This window comes from Symphodus melops (genome assembly GCF_947650265.1).
Source record: "Symphodus melops genome assembly, chromosome: 1".
NCBI classification, from domain to species: domain Eukaryota; kingdom Metazoa; phylum Chordata; class Actinopteri; order Labriformes; family Labridae; genus Symphodus; species Symphodus melops.
Window position 1 is genome coordinate 42018967 of NC_136691.1, and position 15425 is coordinate 42034391.

General features: G+C 38.8%; 1 protein-coding gene across 3 annotated transcripts in view; it reads right to left on the bottom strand.

Moving 5' to 3' along the window:
• Nucleotides 1-15425, bottom strand: part of homer1b (homer scaffold protein 1b) — a 25720-nt gene continuing 10295 nt past the window's right edge. For all 3 annotated transcript variants that reach the window (XM_079351534.1, XM_079351535.1, XM_079351533.1), the window contains 7 exons: nt 14944-15075; nt 12942-13034; nt 9396-9544; nt 3298-3454; nt 2938-3048; nt 2767-2847; nt 1-2683 (listed from right to left, as the gene is read on the bottom strand). In XM_079351534.1, the coding sequence (XP_079207660.1) occupies nt 2492-2683; nt 2767-2847; nt 2938-3048; nt 3298-3454; nt 9396-9544; nt 12942-13034; nt 14944-15075 (915 nt within the window). In that variant the 3' untranslated portion in view covers nt 1-2491. The remainder of the gene's footprint in view (nt 2684-2766; nt 2848-2937; nt 3049-3297; nt 3455-9395; nt 9545-12941; nt 13035-14943; nt 15076-15425) is intronic.

The window sequence follows — 15425 nt, forward strand, 5'->3', positions numbered from 1 at the left end:
TTGCACACACTGAATTCTGTGGTCACTGTATTTGAATATAAAACATAACATTTCTCATTTCACATAGGAGTGGTAGGGCTGTCTTTGTTTGAATTCAACAAAGGATTAAGTTTGGATGCAGCACCAACAGGTATGATCTTTTTTTTGCCAGCATTTGGTAAATCCTTTCACCTGTAAAACACACAACTCGCACCAATCTACACACTTCTTTGCCTGAGGTACCTCTTTAATATCATGAGTTCAAAATTACTTTAAATAGTCAAAAATATTGCCAGTCTTCTCATACCTCTAAATACAATAATATTACCTACATTTAAATACCATAAGTAACAAAACAGGAGAATGAAAAGCTTCTTATCCACTACTGTACAAAGGCATTCATTAACAACAGCATTTATATTAAGGTATTCCATCTCTGTCATTCGACTGTCAAAGTTAAAACAGAAGAAAAAGAAACAGGTAACTTCTCCCGTGACAAAGGTCTTATTCCAGTGTATTAACCTGCGTACCTAACTACAGAAAGTACAGAATAATGCTGTGCTAGTATTTAATGCAAATCTCTTTATATAATGTAGTTACAACAGTGTAATAACACAGTGCAAACAGGGTGCTCAATAGAAAGGTAAGATAAGCAGTGTTTTGTGTTAGGATGTTAATTTTGAAATAATAAAGTGATTTTGGAGAAACAGATTGTAAGATATATATTTTTGTGTTTTATTGGAAAAGGGGGCTGCTTAATATGTGCATTTTTTTATACAGAACATTAAACACTGTGTTTACATTGTGTTGTTACTCATTTTAAATATATGTTGAAGAGGTTTCCATCGTTTACCTACAGATTAGATACTCTACAATGACAATGCAATACTTATCCATGGGTTAATACACAACAATAAGCCACTGCAGGGTGTTACTGAATTTAAGTTATCCATCCATTCATTTACAATTGGTGTTATGAGTAGAAAGTTGTCCTGTACAGTTCTGTTATTATATCATTAGTGTTATATCCTGTGTAAAAAAGAATAGAAACTGAGTACAGTTCTGGGTTGTGGAGTGAAAATCTGCGGCCAGCTTCACCCAGGGTGGAGAGCGAAGAACACTAAGATGACACTCTATGAGCCCTTCATGATGCACTACTTTGTCCACACAGGGCTGCCACACAGGTTTGCGGTCAACAGTAGTACACTTTCTGTTGGACAAGGGGGGTTGAGCTGAGTTGCATTTGACCTATCTGCATGAGTCCACTGAGTAGACTACCTGATTGAGTTACATAGAGGTGTCATATAGAGCCTGTCTGGTATTGCTCAGTGTGTGTGTGTGCGTGTGTGTGTAGGCCTTAACATCCAATAACAGGGTATGTCTCTCACAGCACAAAACACACACTCTCACACACACACACACACACACACACACACGCCGCACATTTTATATACAAACATGTATCCACGCATGAGTGCTTTCAAGGCACACGCTATGTTGTAGGTCAGGCCTTGTTTTGGAACACACACCACACTGAGTTTGGCAGGAAGACAGGTCAGCTGTCAGCGATGGTGGAAGCAGTCTGGATACAAGAACTTCATGTCAAATCAAAATTTTCAGTGTAGCATTAACAATGACGCTGGAAGATTCAATATTCATCTATATTATAGGGTTTTAAATAGGCGGTGGATATAGTTTAGCAGTCATTAATATCCAATAAAGAGGAAAACCAAACTTGATTTCCTAGCAGCCTGTGTGTCCAGGTTAGCAGCGCTGAAGTCAACACAGGCCAATAGGTAAGACTGAAAGCCGTTCTTTGAATCTCTGTTTCAAGTGACACTCCGCTGGCAGCCCGAGGTAAAACGTAGGACTTTCTCTCGCTGTTTCTCTGTTCAGAGCTTCTCTGTACAGTAAGTCACTTTGGATCAAAGCATCTGCTTGTCAGAGGACAATATTTTGGGGGGATTTGGCAGCTTTGGCGCAGTTCTCTGAGTCTTAACAGCATTTATTTCCACATGACTTTCAACATTCCCCTTGGGGGGGCAGTTTAGAGAGGAAAAAAAGGGGGTGTTTGTGTGTAATGATGTGATGCTGCAAGCTGTGCTGCAGCTCTTCCAGTCAAACAGCAGATGGCACTGAGGCACAGTTCTCAAGTTAAATCTGTGAGTCTGGGGTGTTCTGTTGGTGGAGTTTGGGAGGCAGGTGCAGTGGAATTGTTACAACTGAAGGGGATAAATTCAACCGAGGTTACGCCTACACCAGCCAATCAGAAGGCAAGATGAGGTAGTCCCTGCGTTGTCTTGAACTACAGGATTGCCTGCAGTTGTTTGGAGCTTGATGCCTGCAAGTTATAAAAGAGGGGTTAGCTGCCCTTTTTGAGCAAAACCAGAATTGGGGCAGTGTATTGTAGCAGTCTCAATTTGTTGACGTTGGTGTGAAGTGGGTGGGTAATTGGGGTTGTAGGGTTGCAAATAATCGTATGGCTCTGTCTGTGGAGATGGACGCTTTGACTCTAGCTGGCCTCCTCTATGAGCCGTGCCAAGGTGTCTCTGAGCTCTGTCAGCTCAAAGATCTTGCCGTCCAGCAACTCCAGCAGCGTCCGCAGGCTCTTCCTAAAGTTTTCTTGCTCCTCTTGATTCTCCTCCAGCCGCTGCTCGGCCCCTGCCAACTGCTCCTCCAACACCCGCCCGCGAAGCTCTGTCTCCTGGAGAAGGAAGAACAGCATTATGAGCAGCTTTTACTCATTTCACTTTGGGCTGCTGCTTGATACGTCTTTGTAGCACTTACCTCAAGCTTCTGGGTAAGGGTGTCTTTCTGCTCCATTAAGTCATTCATGTTTTCCAGTTCCTCTTTCAACTTTTCCATTTCCTACAGAATACAGAGACAGGTTTAATGCTGTGTGACATGATGGTATGTTGCTACATAAAGCCATTACAAATTAGTAAGGCACAATCTCACCTCTTCTTTATCTCTAAGTGTATTCTCCAGTTCCTCTATGGTTTGGTTGAGTTCAGTCTTCTGGGATTTGATCACTGGAGTTTGGTTACTCTGGCACTCAAGCTCAGTGACCTTTCAAGGACACAAAGGACATCGAGATTTAAAGCCATGATGACAGAACCGTGATGTAAAACCTCACTTTCATTTCCTCCAACACTTCATTTCTGTCCCCTATGCCAACACTCATCTCTGCTGTGAGTGTTTTTCTTCCATCCTCTTATCTTGAAATCACACAATCATTTTCTAATGATCTCTCGTTTGTTTTGAATGAATCAATAACACAGGGAAACATGCAAGCTTTTTACGTGCCCTGTTGCTCACCCGTTTGTGTAGTCTCTCTGCCTCCTCCTGGTAGGCAGCCAGTTGCTGTTTCCACTGTTTAACGTTGGCTGTGGACTCCAGCAGGGCTGCCGTTAGCTTGGCATTGTTCCCCTTTAGTGCCTCCAGCTCGGCCTCCCAGTGTTTTGTCATTGCCGGGCTGAAGAACACAGAGAAAGTATCAGATTACCACAAACATAAATCATAAGAGCTCATTTTTTGTTGCATACATGTAAACAGTTTACATCTGAGAAATGTGTAATTTGGTTATAATCCGAAAAATCCTGTTATGAATGTAATCTTTGAATTTTTGAGATGAACAAAAGCCTCTTCAACAATATGTGCTCCTCAACGCTTTGTCATCAAGACTCGTTGAGTAATCCATGCATTCAACCCTCCATCCTGCAGCAGATGCTCAAATTGGGGGTCAGCACTTCCTGGCCAGTAGTTGTGAGTGCAGCTGTCTTCCCAATGCACTGTAATCTGAGATTATATCCTCAGACTCGCTGGAGGCTAATCTGGTTCAGCTACTAACAGACGAGAAGATGAGAGATGACTGGTAAGTGATTGAATATGTATGTATGTGTGTGTGTGTGTGTGTGTGTGTGTGTGTGTGTGTGTGTGTGTGTGTGTACACATACATACATACATACATATACACATACATACATACATACATACATACATACATACATACATACATACATACATATACATACATATACACATACATACATACATACATACATATACACATACATACATACAGACATACACATACATACATACATACATACATATACACATACATACATACATACATACATACATACATACATATACACATACATACATACATACATACATACATATACACATACATACATACATACATATACACATACATACATACAGACATACATATACACATACATACATACATACATATACACATACATACATACATACATACATACATACATATACACATACATACATACATACACATACACACACACATATACACATACATACATATACACATACATACATACATACATATACACATACATACATACATACATACATACATACATACACACACATACATACATACATACATACATACACACACACATACATACATACATACATACACACACATACAGTACATACATACATACATACATACACACACACATACATACATACACACATACATACATACATACACACATACATACATACATACATACATACATACATACATATACACATACATACATACATACATTTTGTTAAATTGTCTCTTTAGGAGCAGTGTATAGGCATTGCAGTGTCTCGATGTATTCACAGTAATAAAAAAACAACACTGCAGCATCTTTGAATGTCTCATTTCACTTAATAAACCTTTAAGACAGCTCAATATCAATTTTAAGACATTAAGCATTTCACTTGTTTAGCTTTAACAAGTTGTTTTTTCCGTGGTTAATGTTGTAAACTTCTATCTGAAGGTGGTTACTTTGTTTCAAAAATAAAAGCAGCATTGAATTTAAACAGCAAGTAAAGTATTTTTAGTTTAAGACAGTAAGTAGCTTTAAACATGAAAGAATGGAATTTCAAACATCCGATGTATAAGCTCCACTTTTTGGATGGACTATATGCTTCCACTGTGCATCTCCCCTGTTAGACATGAGTACTGCAGGCATTCATTGAAGATTTACATAATGCCTATTCTCTGTCTCTCACGAAATGTCTACCTCAGGCAGGAAAATGTTTGATAGAACTAAACAGAGTCGAGTACTGACATTGAGTTAAGTTCCCTTGAAATGGAGCACCTACTCCTACATACTTCACAGTAATTCCTCACAGCAGTAAAAGCACGAAAAGAAAAACACAAAAGGAAGCTTAGATCGCTCAAGAAGTGATCAGGGTCTGTGTATGACCCATAAAAATGTTGTTTTCACTTTTGTTCCGCCCCCCTACATTGACACATATACACACCATACACACACGCACACACTGCAGCACTCCACTACGCCATAACACCCACTCTCTGTAGAGGAGAGAAAGCCCAGATCTAATCCACTCTGGACTCCCACAGCGCCTTCAGTTCTTACACAACAGCCACCCCCTCTGTTAGAGCAACTTTGTCCGCGTGTGTGACGCATAGGAGGGAGACGACACTTCATCCTACACTTACACATACCAACTGACACACAAACACATACACACATGGAGCGATGCTGTCACCAAGGCAGGCAGCCCGACCAATGTATAAACCCCACAGAACAGCTCGGAGAGCAGAGAGCAGACGAGGCGTCAAGAAGTGAAGATGGAGACAGACGGAGAAAGCAGAGGGATAGTGATTGAGAGAGAATCAGAGAAGACAAAAGAGTGCACATCGTTTTGAAACTGCTGTTCATCTTCATTAAACAGTTCTTGCTGAAAGGTTTCAGGATGGCACCGGAGCAGAGCATAGATCTGGCTGAGGACAGCAGAGACAAGCTGAAGGCGTGTGAGACACATGGAGGGTAAGTTTGCAGCTCTGTCACTGAGCTGCTTACTCTAAAGAGAATCTGGATACTCTTATGTACAATATTAAAGTCTTCTTAGGAGAATATTATTATTAACAGATGTTTTTCAGTTGCTGGTCTTTATGTATTTTAATCATAACTGTGGAAGCAATTACTTTCTGTTTATATCTGCTTTGATTTGTTTGGTGTGTTTTTTTTTCCATTTTATGAATACATGTTTTCAAGTAAAACTAAAAATCCCTTCAAAAGTCTTCATCTTGAAACAATTGAAATACGTACATATTTTACTTTTATCTAATGTTTTTTTTTTTTTTTTGGAGTAAAACTTTGCCAAACAATTACTAAACAGAATACAGCACAGGACAAGTTAATGTTTTATTGCATGTATGTTGTTTTAAATTGTTTTTTTTTAATTTATTTTTTTATTTCAGTGTTGATTTTTACATTAACTGAATAAATTAAACTCTGTTTCCTTATTTTCTTCTTTGCAATGTTACGTCTACATCTGCTGTCAGGCTCAATAAAGCTCACTTAAGATAACCTTGTCTGACTCTGAAGGTTTTCTTCAGCCCTCTTGTGTTTTGCTGTGTCCTGACACTTCAGCATTGTCAGGTAGGTTCTTCCTCCTTACAGAGCACTTCAAGAAGCAGGGAGCCAGAGCAGTTGCCATGGCAGCACTGAAGGAGCGGAGGTGCTCCTGGCACTGTGACGTACAACAGCGGTACATCTACGTTCTACAACAAACCCACTGACAGACACCCACAACCTCCAAAACAAGAAGACCATCCACAGACTATAGTATTCTCAACAAAAAGTCTGTCAATATTCATAAAACTGATCAAATGACTCAACTGCAGACCTGCCAATCCGCCTACATCCTGGGATATAAAAAACCCCTCTCAAAGCCCTGCATGCATCTCATCCTCCTGCCTCTTCCACGTCCCTGTGTGCCCACTCGTACCTGCCTACACAGCCCCACGACACAGCCATGTGGGGCACATGTTATGGAGATACATTATGTAATTCCAGAAACCAACCTACAAACCATCAAACAGCTGTGGTGCAAAAGACAGTAAACACCTGTTCAGGTGTGTTCATATATGTCTGAATATAAATAATAATAATGATAAATTACATGAAAATACTTAAAAATACACTTTAAGCATTTTATAATTTTATATAGGTCATTAAAACTACAAACATATACATCCTTCCATAAAAAAACAAGATACCATTTTAGATGCAGTTTGCAGCTCTCGAAAAGCTCATACGGAATTTAAAGTCATACATGAATATAGTCAATATTCATTTGGGTTTGATCTATTACAGCAAAGATGATATCAAGGCTGTGCGTTAAGATATTTGGACTGTCCTAGCATCTATCCTTTGTGCATATGCCCTTGAGAAAATGCAAAAGGAAGGTTTGCTCGATACGTCCCTGCCTGCCATTGCGAATGCCGAGAGTCGACCCCGTCTCCCACGCATGCAGCATTAATAGACACATCAGCAGCAGGGCTGCAGCAGGCAGTGGGTGTCCTCTCTACATTCAACTCTCACTGCTCACTCAGATCTCTGAAGCCTCACAGAGCTCATGATGTTGCAGCAGGGGTTTTTAAGCATTTGTACTTGAGCTTTTCACAGTTTTACAGACTTTAACCACACCAATAAACAATGCTTTGTCTTTACAGATATCTAAAATCATATTTGATATCTAAAATATCGAAACGTGTGTCAGGTCTACTGTCAGACACCGAAAAAGCAAAAAAAAAAAGATGATACATTAAGTGCTTGATTGAAATCTTTAATTAAAGAAGAAATGTTGCCAGAAATATAACCAAATAAGTAGCACAAGATTACATAGATTTTACAAATGAAAAAATCTGTGTACAGTCAACTAGAAGTTACAGTAGATATTGGAAACATTTGCTCTCCTGAGAAATAACAGTTCACTCACTCTAATGACTTGGAGAGATTGTCTATACCCTCCTGATCTGTCTATTTATCGTAGTGAGTATTGATGCGGTTGGTGGATGTTAAGGTATCGATGACTCATGTTCAGAGTTTATACAATCATTCCTCTGTCGTTCTCTCTCTCCCCTCTTTATGACACATACACACACACACACACTGCCTCACACTGCCCACAGTATGTTATATAAGTCTTACATAAACCCTTAATCGACACTTTTTGGTGATCAGCCTCACAGCCACACCTCTCAAGAATGCCATCATAAAAATCAAACATATATACATAAAAGTTCGACCTCTTTTAAGTACACAATAAACAGTTGAAGAAGCACTGACAATCACAAGAAATATGTATTGTCCATTTCAATATTAAATCTTCTGACAGGACACAAAGACAGCAGGAAGGTTTACAACAGCATGTTGTATGCATGCATAGGGGTGACACAGTCCCACGCTCCAACAACATAAACAATCATTTGATTTTGCATTAAAAATGATGTTATTGCATTGAAGTAGGAAAACTTTAATATGTAAATAATTGTACTTAGGTTTAACAGGCATGCTCAGATTGCTCCTAATATTAACTTAAATAATTCCTCACTCCTGAGAAACACCCTAAGTGACATTTTTGCTGGTTAAGTATACTGACAGTGTGTGAACAAAAGATTAATTGCTAATATTCATAGCACCCTTATTGATCATGGCTGTTATTTTCCTCTGACGTTACACTGGCAGGCCCATATGCTGTAATTCTGACATTAGTTATTATTTATCTGCTTTCCAAATGAACAGCACCATTTAACATTTGAAAAGACAAAAGATTTTAAAAAATCTATTGAGGCATAAGCCATTAAAAAAAACAAAAAAAACCGTATATATTTCTGTTAGCTGCCTTAAGCTACAGTTTGATCACAGCTAATGTTAGCAATCAACCAACTCCTATTCCTATCTAAAAGTACCTTTAACTTTAGTAAATGCCCGATTTCCAAGCTTATGGTCACACCTTTCTGATGTCATAACGTGATGTAAGCTTGAAATTGGTAAATAGTAGAGCTAGCAGTTTTCATATGCTCGCAAATCGTAAATTACAAATGTTGTTTACACTGGAAATATAGCCTAATCTCCCTCTGGACTTCCTCTCTGTTTACTGTCATTACCTGATCTATTAGAGATTAATGATAGTTATATGTCAGATTCCACTAGGGCGTCAAATGGGCACATTCTAACTATTGTGAATGGTCGCTGCTGTTGGTTTAGTTTTAGCGGCTAGCAAACAGGCAGTGCATCTTGTCAGAAAGAGCAGAGCCGAGTCTTTAACTGCTCCCTGAGGAGGAAAAACACGAGAGAGCAGTGAGAGCACTGCCATGCTAACGTAAAAACAGATAAAGGTGCATGCATATGAAAGATCAAGGAAGAGAGGTAAACGTCAGACACAAAAAAAGCAGCTCATACATTTGATGTATTCACCGTAAGTATTACCTAATCTAATTCAGGCTCTGTGTGAAATCTGACTTTGACAGTTGGTTGTTGTTTCAGACTGTAAAATCACTGTTGTAGTAAACATGAGGACATGAGATGATAATTTGTGGGATGTACCTGTGTGCGAATGCCAGTGCGTTTTGCGCAGCACCTGGAGAGGTGTCTGAGTTGGGAGTCGTGTCACAAATTTCATCAGTACCATTGATGCTCTCCATAGGCGGGGTCACAGGGGTCAGAGGGGATGCGAGCTCACCTACTGGAGACTCCTAAAAGTGAGAAAGATTTTCAGCTGTTACCATTAACAAGAATTCAACCATCAAACGTTTAAAAAGCAAAACAATAGTTTAGTCAAATTTAGACGCTAATATGAACATTTTGAAATATCAGATACTAAACCAATGTAGAGGTCAAAAAATGTTTAATACATGGTCAATTTTAAGTTTTAACAACATTTTTTTCAAAGAAACAGCCATGGGCATGTAAATGATTTATTTAATCATATACGGTTTATGTTTGTCTATGTAGAGTCAACCATGATAGCTGTAGAGACAAAAAGGGCACTTTAAGGCTTTAACCATTACATCTTTATTTTGTTTATAATAAAAAAGTCAATGATATATTTATGATAATTTTTTATTAAAATATATCAGAATTTTCTTGTTTTGAGATATCCGCAGCCCAGTTTAAAGGTTTTGAAGAAAAAAAAAACAGGTGAGCAGAAATGCACATTTCACAAACACCAAGTTTTTTTTGTTAGAATAAAAGACCGGAACAATTACACAATAAACACAATTTTATAAAGCAACTAAGTACAGACAAAATGTCAATAAGTATTAATTTTAAGATGAATTATTTTTCAACAGTAACTGCATGTATAACAAAAAGGTCAAGTGATGATAACAACCTCTTGAAAAAACAAGAAGAGTCTCATGAGTTTCTATGATTCCTACTGTCCCTGTAACATACTGCAATGAGATACCCAACAGGTGTATTTTTTATGTTTTGACAGATGGCGGAGATGCTGTCTGAGTCTCATAAAGCTCATGTTGTGTTGTTAAAAACTTGAGCCTGCCGTGAACAACTCTACATGCCTATAGGCCAAGAAATAGACAGATTTGTGCTTATCTTTGTATCCCATACCACAGAAAATTCTACGACAGAGAAATCATTTAGCTGCTGCTCGTACATAAAACAAATCTATTCAGTCTCAGGGCTTGGGCACTAAACAGTAGCTCAATGACAATGTATGTACATCTCTAATGTACAAGAAGGAAGTGAAAGATAAGAGAAGGATTATGGATGGCGCTACATTTTGCACTCTGCATTCATTAGTATATTCAAAATCTGTTCATGGTGTACTTCCACTGGAACCTGCAGCCTAATGGGACCAGCACATAGCATTTAGCTCTCCGCAGAATCATTTATTTCTTATGTTTTAGCGCTTCATTTAGAGAAGAGAAAAGAGAGGATCTGGAGGCTGGAAAGCAAGTAAGGAGGCATGCGGTTGAAACAATCAGTCGAGAAACAAAGCAGAGAGCTCCGGTAAGCTTCTGCAGGCTTAAAGCAGAAAGGTTGCAGTCTTTCCTTATTGATGCACAAAGTCTTTCTTTTGTGTCACTTCCATGCGGTAGTGACCTGTGCACATGTCGCTCTCAGCCCCTGTTGAGAACCCAGCTGTCCACTTGGCTTCATAAAGAAACACCTTCGCTGCCCATGGGAAGCCCAACACTGTAACATTTCAGCTGATGTGGGCAGCAGCATTAATCGTATAAGTATTACAGTGAAATGCAGCAGGGGGCTGCCCCCCCCCAACCCACCACAATGAACTGACAATGAATGACATACAGCTGGTTAACAACCTCTGGATTAAAGAAAACATTTCTCTCCATCACAAAACACTCTGACATAGGGTGCAGAAAAATACAAACTGGCTAATTATGCACTTATTTATGGTGTGTTATCAGAGAGCTTTGACTTGTTTCATAGTATGTAGGGACACATGCTGGAACATGTATTATATTACATATTATGTAAAGACTGTTATTTTGTACCTCACTCTAAGGAGCTCCAAGGGGGCAGGTAGGAACATTAAGTTTAAGGGCCCTATGGTAACACAGCGCAGGTGTCTTTCATATTTTCCGCATGATGCGGACATCATTTTCACGCCCAGCACCCAAATCATTTAAATAGCCACTGAACTTGCCCCTGTTAGCAGCCAGGGTTACATTTGTATTCAAGCAATAGTTTGGTCATTTTTAAAGGGGTTGAATGAACTACTTTTTAATAATAAGTACATTGCCACAGGATATATTCTGTTCATTGTTGATGCTTTAAGGAGAGACCAGACAGAGTGCAGGCACTAAAGTTAGGCTATACAGCTTGCTCCACATAATTTAGCTAATAAAACCAAGCTGTAGAAAAAATGGTGAGGAAAAGTTACACCATATTAAAAAAAGATTCAATGTCCTGTACTTTTTCCGCTAGCAAGTGGTCTGCTTTGTCCTAGCAGACCACATAAAGTATACGTCCCTCTGCCTGCAGCGCACTGATGAGCTGTTCCAGTCTGCAGCCTTCAAAAGAGACAACAACAAGCTTCCCCATGAAACAGAACTTCAAGAGTAAATCAATGACATGTCTTGAAATATTTCCTATGGAATCGGGATCCATACACAAGACAGAAGCTGAGCGGTAACATTGGGATAAATTTGATTGGATCAAAGCAACGTGGGTGTATCACATTTAAAAAATTGCATCAAAATTAAACTTTCTAATTAGTCATAAATTAGTAAACATCCTCTGAGTGAAGGTTGAGTTTTACTGGAAGAGAAAATACTGTTATTTTAATGGAAAACGTACAGTAAATGAATTTTTAAGACAGGAATGCTGGTTTAATATGGGGAAAATGTATTTTTCAATTCATGGGGGCTATAAAGATAAGCTATTTCTAGGGCCAATATGACACACCGTTTATTGCAAGAGGATCCTTTTATGGACCAAAGCATACTGAAAAAAAATGATACACAGCTTCATGTAAATGGGTGAAGTATCCCTTTAAGTAGATGGAGACTCGAGGTCTGGAGAGAGGGGGAAACTTCTATGGGAACTGGTGGACAGGACAGATCCAAAGTTACCTGGTGGTTAACTGTGAATGTGTGCACAAACCCAGATAGGTATTGGGACTTTGCAACAACAGTGTTTCAGAACCTTTCAGGATCAGAGGATAACAGTGGCTTACACATGCCTGCAGTCTGCATGTCTCACCATGCAGAGCTCTCTGGCGTACTGAATACTGATCTTTTACGGACCTTCTTCAAAATTAAATTTTACATAAATTACCTGAATGACTTGAATGATGAGAAAACTATAACATTCATGTGCTAATTATCTTTTTTTGAAGGGAAAGATCTGAATACTTCTTCCTCCATAACATTGCATTTCTTCAAATAACCTTTTTGTATTTTCTCTCTCTGATTATTTTCTAATTCTCTTAATTTACCATCATCAGAAATTACATACAATAAAATCACTAAAGGGAAAGTCACTCTTTGCTTGGTATGATCAATATAAAAATGAGTTTGTTACAGGAGGTCATGAATAGTGTAAGGTTAGTAGTAATAGTAGGTTAACAAAAGGAATATGGGAGGGGTTGAAAAGTGATCATACCTGAGAAGGTGATGTGGCCATGTCCATCTTTTCTTGACTCTTCTCTTTAGCAAGCCGCGCCGCCTCTTTATACTCTGCAAACTTCTCTGCAAACTGAACACAGGGAAAATCCATCAGTATAGACTGGAATTCTTACAAAAGGGGATTAATCTGTGCAGTAAAGCCCTATATGCACGCGCGCACACACACACACACACACACACACACACACACACACACACACACGCACACACGCACGCACGCACGCACGCACGCACGCACGCACGCACGCACGCACGCACACACAAGCAGCTCAGTGTGTAATAGGTCAGGCATGAAGCCAGAGGAAGGTTAGGGACACAGAGTTGAACTTAGAAAGGAAGACCCTTACCCATAATGCCTGATCAGAAACATGAGCTAACTAGGTCAACGTTACACACACACACACACACACACACACACACACACACACACACACACACACACACACACACACACACACACACACAGCAAAGCAGACTGTTTCATTGTGGTTTATTGTTGTTGTTTTTTTTTAACTTTAATCAGAAGTTGTCTGTGGAACAAGTTTCACCTCGGGTTATTTAAGTGGAGAGCAAAGATACACGCAGTAAGGCAAGCTGAGCTGGGGGCTTTAAACAGATATAAACACTCTGACACTTAGACACACACACATACACACACACACACATATATCCCAATGCCCCTTTAGGGTGGGGGGTTCATCACCAACACTGTTTTGTTACAATTATTTAGTATATTCAGCACTACTGAGGGCTGGGCGTTGAGGAAATTGAATTGACAACACTGCTGGAACCGGTTTTGTGTCCGCCTTTAGTGGTGCTAAAACACGTAACTCAATATCATTTCACTTCAGTGCATTATAATAGTTCTTGGAACAGTAGTCTAAATTCAGAATTGCCAGTCTAAGTGCTCCAGGAGTTTTGTCTCTGCAGTTATCTGAGAAGGGAATCTAATTATTTCAATTTTAATCCACAGAAAATACATTTTTATTGGCAGGTGGATGTCTGTTAAGACTGAAAATGTATACACCTCAGGCACTGTAAATCAGTTTAAACATGATAAACTAGAAGATGGGAAAATGGAAGACCTTTTATTATACTAATCTTCAGATTAATAATAAATAAAATTTAAAATAAAATGTATCCTTGTATATTTCCATAAGATTTTTATTTTTGTCTTAGAACAATTTTGTATGTAAGGCACAAAATCACAAAAGGAAATTATTTTCATGAAAAAGAAAAACCTTCAAACTCATAGAATAGGTTAAAAGTCCACCTAATTTGATGTGAATAGTGTTATAAAAAAAGAATGCCATGATCTATCTTAATTTATCTTGGGAGGACAACTGACTGCACTTTCTTTTCTTCTAGTTACACAAAAGAAATGTGAACATTGCCACCAAGCATGGAGCAGTTGGTGAAAAGCATTGTCTTTTTATCTTAATGTAGATACTACTACATGTTACTTCTTCACATTTAAAAAGTTTGAGCTTTTATGTGAGAGCTTATTTGAGATCTGACAACTAATTACTGACAACCTTCAGGCCACGCTAACAAGTTTCAGTGTTTCCTCACATTGAGGGTGTGTGTGTGTGTGTGTGTGTGTGTGTGTGTGTTTGTGTGAGCACATGGTTCTGACTGTTTAAGACAGAGCATATGGTAATCATACCGCAGAGAAACCAACACCTACTCACACACAGCCAAACAAACACATATATAGTGCATGCCTCTAATAAACACAAAGTACATGGAAAGAAAAGGATCATTAGGGTTGACTGCAGAGCACATTTTACAGTCTGAGAGAAGCTATAGCAACAAGGATGGAAAAAAAAGAAGAAAAAAAGTGTTACTGAAGCCAAAATGATTTGTAGTGCATGCAGTGTGTGTGTGTGTGTGTGTGTGTGTGTGTGTGTGTGTGTGTATGTGTGTGTGTGTGTGTGTGTGTGTGTGTGTTGGGGTAGGGAGCTTGATGCGGATGGTACCTTGGCTAGATGATGCTCAGTGGAGAATCCCAGGCCATACACAGTATTGGCTCGACTGTCTGCCCACTGGCCAAACTTCTGTGAGGTCTTTGTGAACGTCATGTTGGGACTGATGGTGCTGTTGATTATTGCCTGTAGGACAGAGACACACCAGAAAATAACTCAACCATTATACATGAACTATAGCACTGTTGTGTGAGGTTGTTGTATGCCTGAATGTCTGATGAAACCATTGATGAACATCATTTTCTTTAAATAACAAAAAAAAACGTTGCATCTTTTTTCTTTATTTTGAATTGATGATATTTGTGCCTAAATAGTGTTATATAAGGTTCTCCAATCAGTGCTGCTATTCTAGTGCTAATACAATTTTTCAATTCATGTATGACTTTAATAATAAATAATCAATCTCAGCAAAATGATATTTTACAAGGTACAATGTTATTGAACATTTCAATTTCAGACTGATAGTGGTCTTTGAA